We start from the raw sequence: 20,023 nt of genomic DNA, 5'->3' as shown, positions 1-20,023 counted from the left end.
TATTTGTAATAAAACCTTTATTGAGATGTAATTCATAAAATTTACCCTTTCAAACCCTGCTATGTGGTCTAAATTTGTGTCCTTATTTCAGTAACAGTTTCCATTCTCTGCCTGCCCCCCTCCCCACCTGTACCTTTTCTTCTTGTTCTGTTAAGGTTAAACATGATTCTGCTGCTTAATTTGAAAAGAAATATGGACACTATAACTGTTTGGGATTTGATTCTTTGGAGTAAAGGGTATTTTCAGAAAGCAAGCTCTTCTTAGAAAATATCTCAAAACAAAGTACTGATACTTCAGCATGGATGAACTCAAAAACATTAAGTAAATGAAAGAAGCTAGATACAAAAGACTGTACATGAACTCAATTGAAAATGTATGAATATTATGATTCCATTTATATGAAATGTCCAAAAAAGATAAATCTGTAGAGACAGAAAGTAGATTAGTGGTTTCCTGGGGCTAGAGGTGGGAAGGGGGGTGACTATAAATAACACCAGAGACCTTTTTGGAGCAATGGAACTGTTTTAAAGCTGAATTGTGGTGATGATTGCACAACTCGGTAAATTTACTAAAAATTATTGAATTGTACACTTAAAAAAAAGAAAACATCTCTATGGTACAGTTAGATCTTTTAAGATCCCATAGTACCCAATGGGATTATTTTCTTCCAAACTTATTTTTACTTTTTTGTTTATTTTGCTTATTTTCACAAACTAAAGACTTTTATATGATTTCCTTTTTCTGTGTCCTGTGTCACAGCTCTCCATCCTGCTGAAGAACCAGGATGATCTTGATAAAGCAATTGACATTTTGGATAGAAGCTCAAGCATGAAAAGCCTTAGGATACTGCTGCTGTCCCAAGACAGGAACCACGTAAGTAGCCTGTTATGGCCTGACAGCAGACAAAGCTCACTGTCCTTTAGGAGTTCACCTTGCTTCCTTGATAGAATTTTGTGTTCCTCAGCCACTGCTAAAGCAAGAACATAAGCAGGACCCAGCCCATTGTGTCAGTGGCCAACCAGTCTTCTGTGTTTGATTTCCCTGCGAAGTCAGACCATCAGTGTTAAAGTTGCAACTAGAGATTACATGGTTTATGGTGTGGGAGGAAGGAAAACATTTTATAATAAAGAATAAAATTCTTTTTCTCTGTACTCATGTTCTTTCAATTAGATTTGGGCCCCAAAAAGAGAGATTTCATTAGTGCGGGAGGTGCTGATAAGCAGAGGCTATCAAGGATTTGAGACTGTCATGCTTTTTAAACCTAACTCCCACAACTCCCCAGTACTGCCTTTCACTTGGGACACATGTAGGAAATAAACTTTTCCTTCTGTTCATTCATTGGGCTGGAGAACTCTTGTAACTTACCAGCTGCTGCCTTACCATATGGCAGGCAATCTACAGGAGCCATCAGAAGTGAGGTTTCCTCTCCTACAAGGGTCCTGGGGGCCTGCGTTCCACAAGAATTCTTGTAAAGTGGTTCTGTCTTCTAACCACTGATTCCTCTACCAGTTTTCTTCAGATACATGTTCCTGATGGTTTCTTGGCACTCTTTCCTTTCCTTATGCTCAAAGATAGCCAACTGTAGACAGCTAACATTGCTGCATGAGAGCTATGGATGCACCATACCAGGACAGAGTTTAGATGGAACGGTGCTCGTGCTGACCATTTGTGGGAGTTTTTTGTTTTAAATATATTTTATTGATTATGCTATTACTGTTGTCCCATTTTCCCTCCTCTATTCCCCTCCGCCCTGCACACTCCCCTCCCACCCACATTCCCCCCCTTTAGTTCATGTCCATGGGTCATACATAAAAGTTCTTTGGCTTCTGTAGTTCCTATACTATTCTTAACTTCCCCCTGTCTATTTTCTACCTACCATTTATGCTACTTATTTTCTGTACCTTTTCCCCTTTTCTCCCCCACCCACTCCCTCGCTGATAACCCTCCATGTGATCTCCATTTCTGTGATTCTATTCCTGTTCTAATTGTTTGCTTAGTTTGTTTTTGTTTTTGTTTTTTTAGGTTTGGTTGTTAATAACTATGAGTTGTCATTTTACTGTTCATACTTTTTGTCTTCTTTTTCTTAGACAAGTCCCTTTAACATTTCATAAAATAAGGGCTTGGTGATGATGAACTCCTTTAACTTGACCTTATCTGAGAAGCACTTTATCTGCCCTTCCATTCTAAATGAAAGCTGTGCTGGACAGAGCAATCTTGGATGTAGGTCCTTGCCTCTCATGACTTGGAATACTTCTTTCCAGCCCCTTCTTGCCTGTAAGGTCTCTTTGGAGAAATCAGCTGTTATCTCATGGACACCCCTTTGTAGGTAACTGTCTCCTTTTCTCTTGATGCTTTTAAGATTCTCTCCTTATCTTTAATCTTGGCTAATGTAATTATGATGTATCTTGGTGTATGCTTCATTGGGTTCAACATCTTTGGGACTCTCTAAGCTTCCTGGACTTCCTGGAAGTCTATTTCCTTTGCCAGCATGGGGAAATTCTCCTTCATTATTTGTTCAAATACGTTTCCAATTTCTTGCTCTTCCTCTTCTTCTGGTACCCCAATGATTCGGATGTTGGAATGTTTAAAGATGACCTGGAGGTTCCTAAGCCTCTCCTCATTTTTTTGAATTCTTGTTTCTTCATTCTTTTCTGATTGTATGTCTCTTTCTTCCTTCTGGTCTACTCTATTGATTTGAGTCCCAGTTTCTTTCCCATCACTATTGGTTCCCTGTGCATTTTCCTTTATTTCACTTAGTGTAGCCATCATTTTTTCATCTAATTTGCGACCAAATTCAACCAATTCTGTGAACATCCTGATTACACAGTTTTGAACTGTGCATCTGATAGGTTGGCTATCTCTTCATCTCTTAGTTGTATCTTTTCTGGAGCTTTGATCTGTTCTTTTGTTTGGGCCCTTTTTTTTTTGTCTCAGAACACCTGTTATGTAGTAAGGGGTGGAGCCTTAGGTGTTCACCAGGGTGGAGCAACTCATGGTGCCGGATTGTGGCGCTGTATGTGGGGGAGGGGTCCGAGAGGGAACAGTGCTGTTTGCTCCACTCTCTGCTGGCTTTCAGTCCCTTGCTTCACTTCCCACAATCACATTGAGCCCTTCTTGTGCTGATTCCCAGTGGGTGGGTTTGTGTATGTTCTAGGACCCTGTGGCTCTCTCCAATGAACTCTCCTGTGAGGCTGGGAGTGTCTTCAGCTGCCACCTCAACCCCCACAGGTTGATTTCAATCAGAGGTTTTGAGGCTTTATTTCTCTGAACTGAAACTCTGGATTGTGCGGTCTGTCTTGCTCCCCAGTTGTTCCTCCTAGTTTATCTGCACGCAAATGTGGGACCGCCCAGTCTACAATCTACTGCCTTATTGGGTCCCAAGCTACTACCTTGCCATGAGTCCTCTTCTCCCGGCTGCCAGTCTCCACCCCTCCTTCCGGTCTAGATGACTGTTTTTTCTTTAACTGCTGGCTGTCGGATTTCCATACAGTTTGATTTTCTGGCAGTTCTGGTTGTTTTTTGTTTTTAAATTGTTGTCCTTCTTTTGGTTGTGCAGGGAGGCACAGTGTGTCTACCTATGCCTCCATCTTGGCCGGAAGTCCTGACCATTTGTTTTTAAAGAGACCTATGGGGCTGGGCTGTCCTATTAATTACAAGGAGGTACAGGAGACTGCAGTTAGAAAGCCTTAAAATTAAGACATTTTTTAATGTTATGGAAGTATACTTGTGTGTGAGAATTGGTCTTCTGTATCCCAAGTGTTTCTTTTTTTCTGGATAAATAAATATATACTTTATTATTTCTGAAGTAAAATATATACTTTATTATTTCGTTTCTCTATTTAAATTACTTACTCCTTATAGTCCTTCTTTATTGCCTATCATATAAAATCTATGTTTAGCCTAGCATCCAGGGTTTATCACCAAGTAACCTTGCTTTTAACTTCCCAGTCTCATCTTTCCACATTCTTCAACATTCTTCAGTTTATCCTTCTTCCTCTTTGCCAGACCATGACTATTACCTTTTTTAAAGGATCTAGTGTGCTTTACCCCCTACAATTTGCTGATATATTGACTGAAGCCATTTTGATTATTCCCTATTTCTTTAGTCATGGATGTAATTTGCACACCAGTTTATAGGTTGCTTAGTAATTACCCTCTAGTTGTTGCATATTTGTAAGTTTTACCCCAAAAGATTATAAGCATCTTGAGAGCAGGAGTTGTGTCTTTTTTTTTTTTTTAATCTTCATCTGAGGGCATGCCCATTGATTTTAGAGGAGAAGGGAGGGAGAAAAACATTGATGTGAAAAGGAAACATTGATCTGTTGCTTCTTGTATGCTCCCTGACTGGGGACCAAACCCGAAACCTAGGCATGTGCACTGACCGGGAATTGAACCTAAGACCTTTCAGTTTACGGGATGAACTTCAACCAATGAGCCATACCAGCCAGGGCAAGAGCTGTGTCTTACTGTTTTGCAACCCCTTCCCTACCCATGCTCTTAAGAACAGTGCAATAAATACTTCCTGAATTATTAGCAAGAGCCAAACAGATAATATTCAGCAACCTCTTCCTTACAGAAGAAGTTGGAATTGGAGTCTGGTTTAATAATGTGATTGCTTGACTGGGAGCTAGCTGCCCTGATTGTGATCCCTCCATTCCCCTGGTGAGAAGGTGTAGGCAACAGTTTACATCCACTTTCCCATTCATTAAGGGGTGCACATGGCTGCAGATACTGCTGAAACACCCAGAGCTGTTCAAAAGATGATCACTGTAACACATTGATTGATTTTTGCATATGTTCCTGCAGCCTTTAGCCATATGTGTACATACTTTAAGTGTTGTCATGGTATTTGTTCACTTTTCTAACTTATTTTTTCACTTAAGTTGTCATGTACATTTTTCTATGTTGATGTACCATCTTTATAATTATAATTTATAAGAATACATAGTTGAGTGAATATACCATAATTTAATTAAATAACCACTTTTGCTACTGTTGGGACACTTAAGCTACTCCTGTTTTTTGCATTTATGAAGATGTACATTTAAGACTAACAGTGATAATGGTGGTGATAAAATCTTTTCTTAGAAACTTCCTCAACTAGACTTTAGGCTTCTTAATAAACAGAAGTATGGTCCGAAGTTGTTATGTGCTCAGGAATCACACCTCTAGAACAGTGCTTCTCTGTCAGTGATGAAATACCAGGTTTTGTTCTTCTAATGTCCAATCTGTCATGGACCTTTTCTTTTTTTAAACACAAAAACTGAAAATACGGAAAAATTAACTAGAGACATACAAAAAAATACAAGTCCACAGTTTTTATTATTGAATTCAGTAGACACAAAGTCACTCTGCCTAATTGCTGTAAAGGTTTTTCCAGACTTCCTCTCCATTTCTGTACATACCTGGTTGAGGACTGGTACACCGTAGGCTGTGGTCTGGCAGCAGCCCACAGATCACACTTGCAGCTCACTGCTACAGGGTACCCTACCACCCTGGTCTTCATCTCCTGCTGGTGACTGTCAGCTGCTGTTTCTCTACCTAGTTTCGTCCATTAGCCATGTGTTACTTCATCCACCTTATTACCACCTGTACCTTTACTTCTCTTCTTATTCCTGTTTTTAAATGCACTATCTCTTTCTTCTCTCTAGATTTCTTTTGTACTGATCCTTCTAAGACAGCTTCTAATTTTTCCTCTGTCTTCATCTCTCGCCAAGGTGTATAGTCATATCCCTCTTCACCTCACCTGGCCAAGGTCATGACTTAGGCCTCAGTATATTTCTTACTTGAGAGCTCCTGGATTTTGGTAATCACAGAACTGCCACTGAGGACCCTCTCTCTAGCCTTGCTTTCTATTGCCATTTTAAGATACATCATCATTTCCTTCAATAGTTCTTACTGCCCTACACCACTACCTTGTACAATCAACTCTTACTAAAGACTTCTCTAAACACGTATGCATCTAAGTCTTAATTTATCTTTCTGCTCTTGACCTTCTTATAATGTTCTAGACCCAAGTTTTCGATGTAATCTTAAGCTTCACATTCTTTTTTATCTGCATACTATAAAAACAAAATTCCCAGCCACCTTAAATTGAGTATGGCATTTTATTTGGCACCTCAGATTCTCTGTAACAGATATAAACTCTAATCTTATCCAGATGTTTTCCACTTCCCAAATTATTCATCAATCAGTTTGATACTTTCCTGTCTACAAATTCAAAATATCAAGGATAATCTGAAGGGCAATTCTTTTCAGTCTTCCTAAAATAATGGGGTAAGTGCAATGAGATAGATCAAAACTTAGATGTATCTCATTCAACTTTTGCAACTTTGAGGGTTCCAGAGTAGGTAGACATCTGTTATCACCAGTCTGCACCTGGGGAACCTGAGACTTACGAATGATTTGCCCTACGTATGGCAGTATGTAGTGACAGCTGGTCTAGACTCCACATAGTCTGACTTGCAGTCCAGTACCTGTCAGTTACCATTTAGCAAAGGGATCTTGGAATTATTATAGTCCTAGGAAAGCCTCACCCAGGTACCTCCATGATTCATTAGAAACAGAACAGAAAGTGCAATGTTGCCCACAAGAAAAACTTGGGAGATGTGTCATTGTATTCCCCATAGCTCAGAAGATAGTTGAGTTAGGAAAGGTCCAAGACAAAATTTTTAAGGGGTCAGGGTCACTTTTTGTATTTAAATAGTCTAGAAAGCCTAGAACTCTTTAGTCAGGAAAGGCAGCCTAAGCATATATATAATCGAAGTCTGTAAAGCATTGAAAAGTAGAAGTAATGAAAACAGATTTATTCACCTAATCTCAATTTGGATGAGCTCCTTTAATATTAGTGATATAGAATAAAAAGAAACGAAGAATTTATATAAGATTATAAACATGGATCCATTATTTAAGTTATACAGCTTCAAAACATTTTTTTAAAGGTTTTATTTATTTATTTATTTTTTCAGAGAGGGAAGGGAGGGAGAAAGAGAGAGAGAGAAACATCAATGTGTGGTTGCTGGGGGTCATGGTCTGCAACCCAGGCATGTACCCTGACTGGGAATTGAACCTGCGACATTTTGGTTCGCAGCCCGCGCTCAATCCACTGAGCTATGCCAGCCAGGGCCTCAAAACATTTTTTTTTTAAAGATTTCATTTATTTTTAGAGAGAGGAGAAGGGAAGGAGAAAGAGAGGGAGAGAAACATCAATGTGTGGTTGCCTCTCACATGTCCCCCACTGGGGACCTGGCCTGCAACCCAGGCGTGTGCCCTGACTGGGAATCGAACCAGTGATCCTTTGCTGCCCGTGCTCAATCCACTGAGCTACACCAGCCAGGCTTCAAAACATTTTTTTTAAATTTATTTATCTTTATAGAGAGAGGAAGGGAGGGAGAAAAAGGGGGAGAGAAACATAAGAGAGAAACTTCGATTGGTTGCCTCTCATTGCTGGGCACACCAAGGAGTGAACAGGCGACCTAGTTCAAGGCACCTGCCCTGACTGGGAATCAAACCCATGACCTTTCTCTTTGTGGGACAACACCCAACCGAGCCATACCATTCAGGGCAAAACAGTTTTTAAAGGCTTTAATAAATTAGTGGATGTTAAAGCTATTAAATAATTTATTTAATTTATTAAATAACCTGGATGCTTCCACAACCATTACAGTTATCATGGCCTTCCATGCAGATATCTCTTGGTGCCACCATTGAAACAGAGGACTGGTGAGATCCAGGGTGCTGTTCTCAGCTCATGTTCCCATGAAGCTAACTAAAGCAAACACACACACACACACACACACACACACCAACCCCCAACCCACCCCCTTGTCTCCTACTGTGTCGTTGAATCCACTTTTAACTGTTATCACCAAATCTTTTATCAAGATTGTGGGTTGGCTTTTATACCTCTTTTTGGGCTGATCTCCTAGCTTCTAGTCACTGCAATCTTTATGTACGTGGTTCCCTGGTAATGTTGCATGTCATTTGTGTCAGCCAAACACACTGCTACCCACAGAATCTTTTAGTGAGGTTTTCATTGAACGGTCAAATGCCACATTCTATTTGTTCTCTTTAGAATGGTCTGCTAGCTACACGCTGCACACCTCTTGGCTCTCCTTGCATTCTACTATGGTCCCTGTTTATTTTCCCTACTCCTTCCTCTCTTTCCTACTGCTAGGTTTTATTCAGGATTCCCTGAATCCTTGCATCAACCTCATATTTGTTTGCCACACTATTCTCTTTTATCTCCTTAAATCAGGGTTTTCAAACTTGACTGTTAGAAACACTTGCAGAGATTTTAAAAATACCATCTTTGGGTCCCACCCCAGTTGGTCTGAGGTGTCAAAAGCCCCACTAGGCAGTTCTAATGGGCAGCTAGGGTTGAGAACCACTGCCTTAAATTGAAGAATGACTCACTTCCTAAGACCTTGCTGCTCAAAGTGTGGGCCATGTGCCAGCAGCAACATCACTAGGAAGCTTGTTAGAATTGCAGATTCTCAATCCCACCCCAAACCTACTGTATTAGAGTCTGAATTTTAACAAGGTCCCAGGTGATTTGTATACACATTAAAGTGTGAGAAGCCATGCTTTGAAACCCTTTCTGATTTCCTTTCACCTGTTTTCTAACCTGTTGCCACCACTTTGGTCTTTTTTCTTTCTTTTCTTTCCCTCCCTTCCTCCCTTCCCTCCCTCCCTCCCTCCCTTCCTCCCTTCCTTCCTTCGTCCCTTCCTTCCTTCCTTCCTTCCTTCCTTCCTTCCTTCCTTCCTTCCTTCCATCCATCCATCCATCCATCTATACTTGTGCTGGCTGTTAAATCTACTTTCCTGTCAGCTTTAGATTTTAAAACTGAGAGTTTAGAGTATATGTTCTTTGATACATTTCTAATTCATGTCGTAAAGATTTACTGAATTCCTACTATGTGTAAGGCCAGTGCTGTGTCCAAGTTGGTGTCCTCAGGGTTCTCATCATGCAGCTCTGCTCTTTCTGACTACAGGGCTGTGGCCTTCCTTCACTGGCCTGCTTCCCCAGTACGTGGCTTTGACTGTTTTTTCCTTTCTGACTCTCAGCAGAGAGCTATTGCACATCGGAGGCTTCAGCAAGAACATTCACTTCCCTTTGGTTCTGACTTCCCGTTATAGCAAGACAGTTTGTCAAGACAGGCTGCATGTAATAAAGTCTGGCATCGGGAGACTAGAGGAGGCTGCTTGGCAGCTGAACTTACCCCTGAGAGCGGGAAGCCTTTTTCCTGGAGGACAGGATACAGTGTGTTTAGGTCGGACTCCTTTTTATTCTGGGAAGTAAAAGAGAAGCAGGTAGAAACTTTGACCCAAATTATCCATAAATCCCAAGCTTCCAATCCCATTCTCAGTAGTGCTCTGTATGTTTGTAAGCACATCCTGATACCACTTGTGCACCTCCAAGCTTCAGTTTTAAGCTTTCTCAGTGCAAGGGCCCTATTTTATTGCTTTGTTTTCTCTAGGTCTGACCTGATGGCTTGACTGGGTCAGTGCAGAAGTGGGGGTTGATGTGGTAAGGCTGCTGGTGCTGTCCTGAGATCCTTGACCTATGGCAAAATGGTACCTATTGATACCTTTGCCCAAATGAACACAATCCTGAGGTGCTTCACATGATCCTCAGGTGCTCCAGTGATATGAAGCAACTGAGATCTTCTTACCTTAATTTTCAGGGAGTGATTATGGTTGGGGAAGCAGCAGCATATCAAGCTACTTTTTTGTTTGTTTGTTTGTTTGTGTTTTTTTAAAGATTTTATTTATTTTTAGGGAGGGAAGGGAGGGAGATAGAGAGAGAGAGAGAGAGAGAGACATCAATGTGCGGTTGCTGGGGGTTATGGCCTGCAACCCAGGAATGTACCCTGGCTGGGTCAAGCTACTTTTAAAAATACATATTTATCAACCAGAATTTTGTTGGGCAGGGAGGTTGCCATCCTCTATTCTGACTCCCCACTCAGCAGGTGATCTCGCTGCTGAAATAAGTTCCTGCTTTTCCTGCTATTCTTCCCAAGCTCTCTGGAGAATTTTATGAGAGGGTATTTACAACTCTTTTCTGTTTGGCAATTTAATTGAGGAATGCCTGTTTATTCCTTTGTGTCTAGGTCATTGCCTATTAAATTGGGGCACTGAGTCTCAGTGCTCATATATCAGCGAAGCTATAAAACTGCCTAGAGCAAATAGTGATTTTTCTAAGACACATTGAGGAGTGAGTTTTGGAGAAAAGCTAGGTAGCGGTGTGTATTGAAAGCATGAAGGCAGCTGAAAGTTGGGGACTCTCAAGAAGGGTGTGGGGGCTCTTCTCGGCTCACCTGCTTAAAGACAGCTCAGCCTTTTTCCTCTTATCTTGCAGACCAGTTCTTCTCCCCACTCCGGGGTGTCCAGACAGGTGCGGATCAAAGCTTCCCAGTCTGCAGGAGATATAAATACCATCTACCAGCCCCCTGAGCCCAGAAGTAGGCACCTCTCTGTCAGTGAGTATTTCATCCCTCTTTTTCCTCTCATCTAATTTATCTGCCTATGTTATTTTTTAAAATTACTAATTCAGAAATAATCAGCAAATATTATTGACTGCTACTGTGTGTGGAATAATCCTCTATGCCATTATTTGGGAAAAAGGAGTAAAGAAATGACTGAGATGGTGTCCTGACCCTCAGGAAGTGTCCACTGTGGTGATGTGATGACTTAATAAAATTTCTTTTAAACACCCCTGCACAAGTGATCTCCTCAGACATCTGCATGAAGACCTCCAGCAACAGCCTACCTTCGTTTTTGACCATTTTTTCCCTAAAGGATTGTGGACTTGTGGAATTTGGAATCAGGTCTAAGTTTGAATTTTGACCTCAAACCTCTTGCCCATAGTTTCTGAGGAGTCCCTATGCTTCGAGGTAGATGCTGACCAATGAAACTCTTGAAGAGTCTGACTCAGTTGTCTGGGAAGGACAGAAGACTGTTGACATAGTATATACAATTGGCTAACAAGGAAAAAAGCTATGTAGCTGCTGCCCAGGCCTCCACAGGAGAGGAATATAAATCAGGTCTGTTCATTACACCAGGTAAACCCCATACTGCTCTGGATCCCATTTCTCAGAATCTGAGGAAAAGGCACATTTCTTGAATTCTAGAATTTGTATCAAGGGGAAATCTGGCCTTATCAAACATTTGTGTTGAGCCTACTGTGCCAACATTGCTGAGACCCCTGCTGCCACTAGAAAGCTGAGCTGTATCCATATGGGGAGAATTGCTTCAAACTGAACTGCTCTCTGAAGACCTTGAGCTGAGCTTTGGGGGTCCGATCATGGGTCCTGTTACTAAGTTTGCCTGTGAGTGATAAGCTTCCTGAGGGAGTAGTAGGAAGAATGTGTTTCTGAGATACTGACTTTGCCTCGCTGGGTAGTTTCTGGAACTCAGGCAGGCACTGGTAGTAAGTGTTGCCAAGCTGAAAGTCTGTGTATGTATTTCATATTTCTCTAACATTTTGGGAAATTGGTAGCTGTGTTTTCAATAAGCTGATTGGAGAGCTGTCCAGAGCATCTCTGGCACTAGAGATTGAGAGGCCGGAAGGGTACCATTGTTCATTTGTGGAGTAAGCAGTGAGGATTGACATTGGGTAGTGATTGGGCCTCTTGCTCCTAAGCAAATGCCTGTGATTTATATGTGGAAGCAGAGGCTAAATGCTGGGCCATTGTTGTAGGGAGTCATATATGGAGTTCCTTGTCTGAGAATGCTGAGGAATAAGATTTTTAGTTTCTGTTCATCTGGAGAGAGGGCAACACAGCTTCCCAACACTGAGAGATCCTGGGTTCCTTCATTCAGCAAACATTATGTACCAGCCGTTGGGCTGGGGTGAATGCTACAGTGGAGGCAGTGGAAGACCAAGGGTAATATGGGAGCACAGGGGTGGCAGGCAATAACCAACTCTGTCCAGGACTTTGAAGAGCAGCTTTTCTGGAAGAGGGGACATCAGAGCTGACACACAAAGGGAGATTTACTGAGCTTAAAGTAGAGACAGATATCCCAGGTGTAGGAAAGAGCACTTGGCAGGCATGATGACAAAAGAAGGTGGTGAGATCCAGGTGATTTGGAATGGTAGATGTGACGAGAGAAATGGGCAGAGCCTGCCAGCCTTTATATAGAGCTGAGAAATGGCAGAGATTATTTCTAACTAAAATGACCTGGGAAATATGTTCTGGGGAGGAGCTATTTGAGCTGGATCTTTAGATTGTGCAGGATTTTCACAGGCAAGGATAAAGAAAGAAGGCTTTTCATAATTTGCCTATGGAGCTCTCACTTACCCTTTAGATTGGCTGATGTATCTGGGGGAGAAATAGAGGTGAGAAAGGATGCCTGGACCACTTTCTGAGAAGTCTTGACTGCACTGGGGCTTGTTTGGTAGGTAGTGGGAAGCCTCTGAAAATGGTGACTCTTTATACCCATCTCATTATAATGCTCATCACATTTTCTTGTTATCTCCCTATCAGACTGCATTTTTATTCATTCAAGGAGTAATTACCAAACTATCTGTGTGCCAGAAACATGGAAATCAAAAAGACACAGCTCCTGTCCCTACGGCCCTTATAGACCCATAGGAAGAGAGCTATTTACTTGTCATGCTGTAATTAATGTATAGTTATAGGCCATGACTAGAGGCGTATGGTGCTATGAACATGTATAACATAGGGATGTGACCTGATTTGGGGACCAGGAAAGCCTTAGGCTGTGACCCAGAGCATGAGTAAGGGTTATGCAGAGGGCAAACAGAGAAGAAAGCTCTAGGTAGGGAGAGCCTGATGGCAGAGGGAGTATGGAGTTTGAGAAACAGAAAGTCCTAAGGGCTGGGAGAGCTGAGAACAAGGGGAAGGGGGACAGGCTAATTAATACTGAGGAGGGAGGCAGAGCCCTGTGATTTGTGATGAAGATTTTGATTCTTATATTGAAAGCACAGGAAATTCATTTTAGGGTTAAGCTAAGAGGAATGGGTGACATGACATACTTAGATTTATTTTGAAAAGATTGCTCTTAGTCACAGTGTGAAGAACAGATTGGAGTGGGGCAAAAATGGATCTAAGGGAACCACATTAGGCTAATCCGTGGTCCAGGAGAAAGAAGACAGAAGGAAAGAGGGAGGAGCAGATGGATTTGAGACATTTAGAAGGTAAAACTGACAGAGCATGGCATTGCAGAGGTTCTCAAAGTGTGGTCTAGGGACTCCAGGGTGGTCCCTGAGGCCATTTAAGGAGGTCTGTAAGGTCAAAACTGGTTTCATAATAGTATTAAGAAATGATTTGCCTTTTCACTCATTCTGTCATTAGGTTTCCAGAGGTTAGTGCCTGAGGCAATATCATTGCTCTGATGGGTTGTATATTGTGTCTTTTAATTTCTGAGCTTTAATTTCTGATACAGTAACCATCAATTGATATAACCCACATAAATAAAACCTCTGTAGTGTCCTCAATTTTTAAAGTGTAAAGGGGTTCTAAGACCAAAAGGTTTAAGAATCACTATAGAACTAGATTGAATTTGCAGGTGTTGAGAGAGCAGGAGATATGTTACTGCTTTATGGGTCTATATAAATGACACTGCCTTTCAGCCTAACAGGAACTCCAAAGGAGGGCTCGGTTTGGGGTTCTAAGAAGGGGCAGAGTTGATGTTTTAGACAGATTGAATCGGAGGTGCCTTTGAGACAGCTAAAAAGAGGTATCAGATATCTATTTGGTATGTTAGATACACAGGTTTCTAGCTCATAGGGGAGAAAATCAGGGTTAGGGAAAAAATTAGAAATTGCCAAGTTGAAGCCATGGGCCCAAAGACAATGCCTAAGTGGACAGTAGAGTGAGAAGAGAAGAGGGCCTAGGACTAAGCCTTTAAAAACCCAGACCCTCAGTGCCCAATTAGAGGAAGATGAGCCTATAAAGGTCACAGGAAAGGAGTGGCCAGAGAAAGTAGGAGAGAGTGGGGAGGAGGCTTTACTTGGTACCAGCCAGGTTGGAAAGGACAAACCAAAGGTAAGAGACATACACGTGTCATTTCATCCACAAGTGTCTGAGTGCTTGCTATGCTGGTACAGGGTAAGGCTTTCTGGAAGTAGAAAGAAGCAGTAAGAGAGGAGTCAGGGTCAAAGCATGAGGTAGCAGGAATCCTAGCAGTAGAAATGGGGTCAAAGGACAAGCCCTAGCGATTCGATCTCCCCCAACAATAGAAGGGGTGTTCTTTTCCCCCTTCTTCCACCAACATTAACATATCTATGAGTATTTAGTGAGAGACTGAATATGCAAGTCATTCAGCTCCTACTGCAACATTTTCAGTGATGGGGAAGTGCAAGGTAGCCTGATCCAATTTTAGACAGCTCCACTTATTTGCAGTTCTTCCTTATTTTGAATTGAAAATCTGCCTGTTCCCACTTTACCCATCGACTCTAGTACTGCTCTTTTGAGCAGCGTAGACAACACAAATAACATTTTCATGTGATAGTTTTTCAATTATTTGAAACCGGTTACCATTTTCACCTTTTGTTTAAAGAATTTACTTTTAGAGAGGGGAAGTGAGGGAGAAAGAGAGGGAAAGAAACATCAGTGTGTGGTTACCTCTCGCACACCCCCTACTGGGGACCTGGCCAGCTACCCAGGTATGTGCCCTGATTGGTAATTGAACCGGTGACCCTTTGGTTTGCAGGCTGGTGCTCAATCCACTGGGCCACACCAGCCTGGGCAAATTCCAACTTTTTAAAAGCCAAGTTAGTCTGTTAAACTAGTTCATGCCAAAACACTAAAACAAGCCAACCCTCCTGCCACCTCCTACCCCCATTCCTGCGCCAAAAAAGACGACTAAGTTATGAGTTATCCCAAAAGAGAGACTCAAGACAAGGCAGATGGAATTTCCCTACATATGTGAAGATGCTCTTCCTCATATCTTTGCTTATAGAAATTGTACTGATTTTTGAAGCTGAGGTCAAGTACCATTTCTTTCATAATACATTGGGTGGGTTGGCCCTTAAGCCATGTATGTAACTAGCTAAGCCTCAAGTAAAGGACTTATCTATCACTGTCAAATTTGGACTTCCATTTGGTCTAGTTCATCTCAAGTGCCTTGCCCTGTTTTTACTCCTCGTCTTCTTGCCACTGCGTCCCACAGTGAGGCAACCCAGGATGCAACCTCTTCAGGAATGGGTATCTAACAAGACAAGTGCAGGCAATCAGTTCTTTCAAGGAGTTTGACCATGAAAGAAAAAGAGAGATGGGGTAGTGGCGTAAGGAGTAGCAGAAATAAGCTCAGGATATTTTTAGGCTAGAGATCTGGGCAGGTTTTAGAAGGGAGATGCAAAGATAGCTGAAAAGAAGATTGAAGGTGGTAAGAGGAGACCATGGGGGAGTTGACTCCTGCTAGGGAAGAATTGGGGAGTCCACGTAGAGGGCTTATAATGCTTTGGCAAGGAGGAAGGGAGCCCTCTTCCTCTGAGGGGAGGCGGAAATTCAGGCAGAGGAAAAAAAGGAATGTTGAAAGAATGGGGTAACTTATAGTCACACTGAGGCAATAATGAGTTAAAGAGTTGTGCACAGTGCAAACCTCTTGTCCTAGTACAGATTTGGAAAAGTGAATTCCACGACTGCAGAGGTAGTGACCATACACAGAGAAACAATATGGTCAGCTTCCTTCACTTGCACAGGTTTTTTCTCCTTGTTATAATGTCTTCTGTGATACTAGATGAGACCAGAAACTGTTTAGTAGTGGTAGCAACTTCAGAATAAAATAGGAATTTTGAAAGTTGAAATAGGCTCTTTTCAGGGTCTTAAGGAATAAAAGCATTGAGAAGCTCTGTTCTGCACAGACTGGTTCAGTATGAGCATATTGGGAAATATTGGTTAAGATTTTCCATTGAGGAAGAAAAAATTATTTGATTCCTCCCCCCATCTCATCTGCCCCCAAGAGAAAATAGGGTTTAGAGAAAATAATTGATGGCCAAAAAAAGCTATCTCTTTGTACTTGCAATGACCTGCGCATTAACACTGACCCAAAGCCCTAGAACGCCCTGCAGAGGCAACTTCCTGACTGCATCAGCTTCCTGCCAGGAGGCTCCTATGAGAAGGGCTAGAATCTGAGAGCCTATCTTTCTGCTTTGAATCAGAGTAAAGAGCAAAAGAATCAGCCATCACCTATGGTGAGAGTTGTGTTCTGACTCTGCTGCTCTGGGTTAAGGAGTATAACAGAGAGCTAGGCTGCCTTAGGAGGAATGCGGACCACTGGCAGCTTAATCCCCTGGCTTTCTCCTTCATGGGAAGTTGTGGACCACTCTGACCACATGACTACTACTCTGCTCTTTTGCTTCAACTGGTGCTAGGATGGGGCCCTTGGTAAAAATGGCTTGATAAGACTCGAGCCAGGGAAGGGGCTCTCAGATAACCTGTTATTCCTGCTGTGCTTGCCTTCTGAGACCTAGAATGAGCTGTGTCTCACATAGCACTGTCATTTGTGCTGTCTGGCTCACTGCTATCCCTGCTGGTAAATATGTGAGCATTGGTGAGTCTTAGAATCCTGTCCTGTTAGGTCCCTGTCTCACTTGTTCTTGACTGCTGTTGTGCATCTCATTGGCCCCCAGTTTCTGAAATGAAGATAAAAACAAAACTGAAAATGCCTAGAGCAGTTTTGCCAACTCCTGGTTTTTCCATTTGCTTCCTCTGATAGCCATTGGTTTGGGGAGACTTCCCTTTCCTGACCCAAGCTGTGGGCCTGTGCACAATAGCCCCTGGCCCATTGCCCATCAGATAACAAGGCTGGCTCTCTGCAGGCAGCAATGTGTATTGGAAAAAGTGAAAGTCTCTGGCTGGAAATAAAAGCTCAGAAAACCTTTGCTGTTTTCCCCTAGCCCCTCCTGGGTCTGTAGTGCTGGCTTCATGTAAGCTAGTCCCATCCCACCCGTAAAACCAAGGAAGAGTTTACTGACAGCCAATGAAGAAGAGAATGGGTGTTAGGGGCCATAGATATTTTATCTCAGGGAGTTCTTACCCTAGATGCTCCAGGTAACAGATTGAGGACAGTTCATCCTGTCTGGGATGGTTTTGAACCAATGTCTGCGATCTCATCAATAAGTAAGAGTTTTTCTCTCTTTAATCAGTCCCTTACAACAGACACTTTTTGTTTGTTCTAGGACACTTCAGATTTTATTGGTAGGGTTCAGATGAACAGAACAGAATCTACTCTAACTAGCTTCAGCAAGAAGAGATTTAGTGCACTTCTGGCGTATGAGATCATTGGGAGAGTGAGAAACAGACACATCACAAAGCTCCTTCATCTACTATAGTTAGGAAGCCACCAGATTCAAAGCGCAGCACCATTCTGCTATCGTTCACACCACTTAACGTGGGGATGCCTGCACCTGTGTCTTGACAGCAGGAAAACTGGGGACCCAAGTGGGGGACCTCTTCTAATCCTGCTGCAGAAAAATTGAGGCTTTTGTATTGTGCCCAGAAAGAGCAGGAACAGCAGAAAGTCATCTAAATCTTACACTAGTGCTTCTGATTGACTGAACCTACAGGGAATCTTAATAAATAATAGCTTTTAGCTGATTGCCTTCTGATACACAGGAAGGCATATTAGAAGGGTGGAGTGAATCTTGAGTCTAACCCATTATATCTGCCGCAGAGTGTGAAGGAAACAACTGAAATTCTACTGAGTTCCTACCATTTTGATGTACCTATGTCACTACATTTATAACTTCCAAAAAAAGTATATGAAGTAGATAGTTTTCCCTACTTTTGCAACTGAGTAAATTTTGGCAAGAGTTTAAATTATTCAGCTGAGTGGCAAAGCCTGATGTGAATCCCTGTTCGCTTAATTCCCAAGTTTAGGCTTTTTCACTACACCTTGCTCTGGATTGTTTCTGTTGCTGACAAGTGTTGCCAACATATGAAATGGCTTTCCATAGAGTGCGTGGGCTGCTAAAATGCTATCCAAAGCCAGAGGTAGGAAGCAGGCACTAGGGTAGTGTTCGTAAGCCAAGTATTAAATAGTGTTCCATGTTTTAAAAACCATCCCTCTTTCATGGTTGCACTATAATTTTGTGCTACAGTGTCAAGGGAAATGGCCAGTTACATGGGTCTTTGACATCTGACAGATTTTGAAAAGTGGAGTGAATTTCTTATTTTTTATTTAGATTTCCCTCACCTCCATCTTGTCATTGCCTTCGAGGCCACCTTTGGCCAGATGGCATCTTGCATCTCTGGCCTCCAACTAGTAAGTGACCATGGACAGAAGAGCTCTAATTTGAGCTGCACGGAACATGGCATTATGCTTCCCTTGTGCTGTCACAAAATCCCCCCATTAGTGTCCCTTCTGCTCCTGGAAGAAAGGCTGTCACAATTCCCTGTGGGTGGGGATCCCCATCCTCTGTTTGGATCGTTCATGGGGAATGTGTGGCCCAGACAGTTCAAGCAGAAGTTTTGCCTTCCGCCACCGTATTGAGCAGCATGCCTGTCTTTGGAAATAAATTATGTTCTCAAAATTGGCTTGGCTGAACTGCACCGGGAGTCACAAAGACTGTATTCTTTCTGTAACCCCACCATTAAGTCATTCTATGGCGCTCGGCCTGGGCTTCCCCTTCTGTTCAATGTGAATGATAATACACCTCCACTGCAGGGGTGTTGTGAGGATTAAACCAGAGGTAACAGTATAAAAAAGAAAAGAAAAATTGTCTTGGCTGATTTCATAGCTCTGTTAGTTCATGGTACAATATCCCTAAATTTATACTCAGAGCAGTGTCAGTTTCTGTTTAGAGGCTCAAAGTGTCAGTTAGGGCTTAGAAAATTTGGACAAAAAGAGCTCTCTGAGATCATTTGGAAGACATGGCTCAAGTACCTATTTATCTCAGAATTGGTAGCCTCTACCTTCGAGTGAGGTGTTGAGACTGGAAATCCAGTAAATATCTGTCTGTTTTCAGAGCAGTTTCGCTTCTGGCCTCCACTCTGAAGTTAGATCGGGGGGTAAGCCAGGATACTGAGCGCCCCAGGTTAGCCTGCCCACCCAACAGACCTCATCGTCAGTGGTCCTTGCAGAGGGAGGCTGGGCTGATGCTCCCAACAAGAGATTGGAAGTGTTCTTGATGGAAAGTTTATTAAATGCCTTCTGTATAAGTTATTTAAAATGTCTTCTGGGGGGAAAAAGACAAAACGGGAAAAAATAAAATAAAATGTCTTCTGTATAACTGTCTTCACATGGAAGAACAAAGGAATCAGTTTCTTGAAGGACATTGAAAATAATAGTTTAAACTCCTTAGAGACTGTCTTTCAAAGAGAAACCTACCCCACCATTCCTTGACTTTTCTACAAGTAATTTTCCCCTATAAGTAATTTTCCCCTATAAGTAATTTTCCCCTTTTTTCTGGGGTTCTTGGATGAGGGGAAGAAGCCACCTGGCTCTAAGAAGTTTACTTGAGCCTCGGCACTCTCTTCCAAGATGTTCAAAGAGCCGTAAGTGGCTCTCCACCAGCCCATGTAAGAGGTGCTTGGTCTGAGTTGGTTGTATGTGTGCTCCTTTCAGGCTGCATGTCCTGGGCTCTGTGGTCAAAGATCTTGTTTCTCTGATCTAGGCTCTCAGAACCCTGGCCGAAGCTCACCTCCCCCTGGCTATGTGCCTGAACGGCAGCAGCGCATTGCCCGGCAGGGTTCCTACACCAGCATCAACAGTGAGGGGGAGTTCATTCCAGAGACCAGCGAGCAATGTGTGAGTATGGGTTGGGGTGCGTCTTGGAGTGTGTCAGACCAAGGTTAAACTGGGAAGATTCTCAGTGGGCATGGTGCAGATAAGGGTCTTGAGCCGCACCCAAAAGCTCTTGTGTAAACCAGGCCTGCAAAAATATGGATTATTCCTTTCTAGGGACCAAATACTACTTTGTGCCAAAGATTAGACCTAATCTACCTAGCCTCTTTGGGTGCTGGATTTGCATTTGACAGTTTTTTTCTTCTGTGTTTCTCTCACTGGTTTTGCAGAATACTACTCTGTTATTTGTATACTTCCTTATAGCTGC

General features: G+C 42.4%; 1 protein-coding gene across 4 annotated transcripts in view; it reads left to right on the top strand.

Annotated features, from left to right (window-relative positions):
- MAP3K3 (mitogen-activated protein kinase kinase kinase 3) overlaps window positions 1-20,023 on the top strand; it is a 61,430-nt gene that overhangs the window by 28,641 nt on the left and 12,766 nt on the right. For all 4 annotated transcript variants that reach the window (XM_036033524.1, XM_036033525.1, XM_036033526.1 and 1 more), the window contains 3 exons: window positions 760-873; window positions 10,361-10,481; window positions 19,586-19,719. In XM_036033524.1, coding sequence (XP_035889417.1) covers window positions 760-873; window positions 10,361-10,481; window positions 19,586-19,719 — 369 coding nt within the window. The remainder of the gene's footprint in view (window positions 1-759; window positions 874-10,360; window positions 10,482-19,585; window positions 19,720-20,023) is intronic.

This window comes from Phyllostomus discolor, chromosome 8 (assembly GCF_004126475.2).
Source record: "Phyllostomus discolor isolate MPI-MPIP mPhyDis1 chromosome 8, mPhyDis1.pri.v3, whole genome shotgun sequence".
NCBI lineage: Eukaryota > Metazoa > Chordata > Mammalia > Chiroptera > Phyllostomidae > Phyllostomus > Phyllostomus discolor.
The sequence above is the reverse complement of the archived record's forward strand: the minus strand, read 5'-3'. Positions and strand labels throughout refer to the sequence as shown.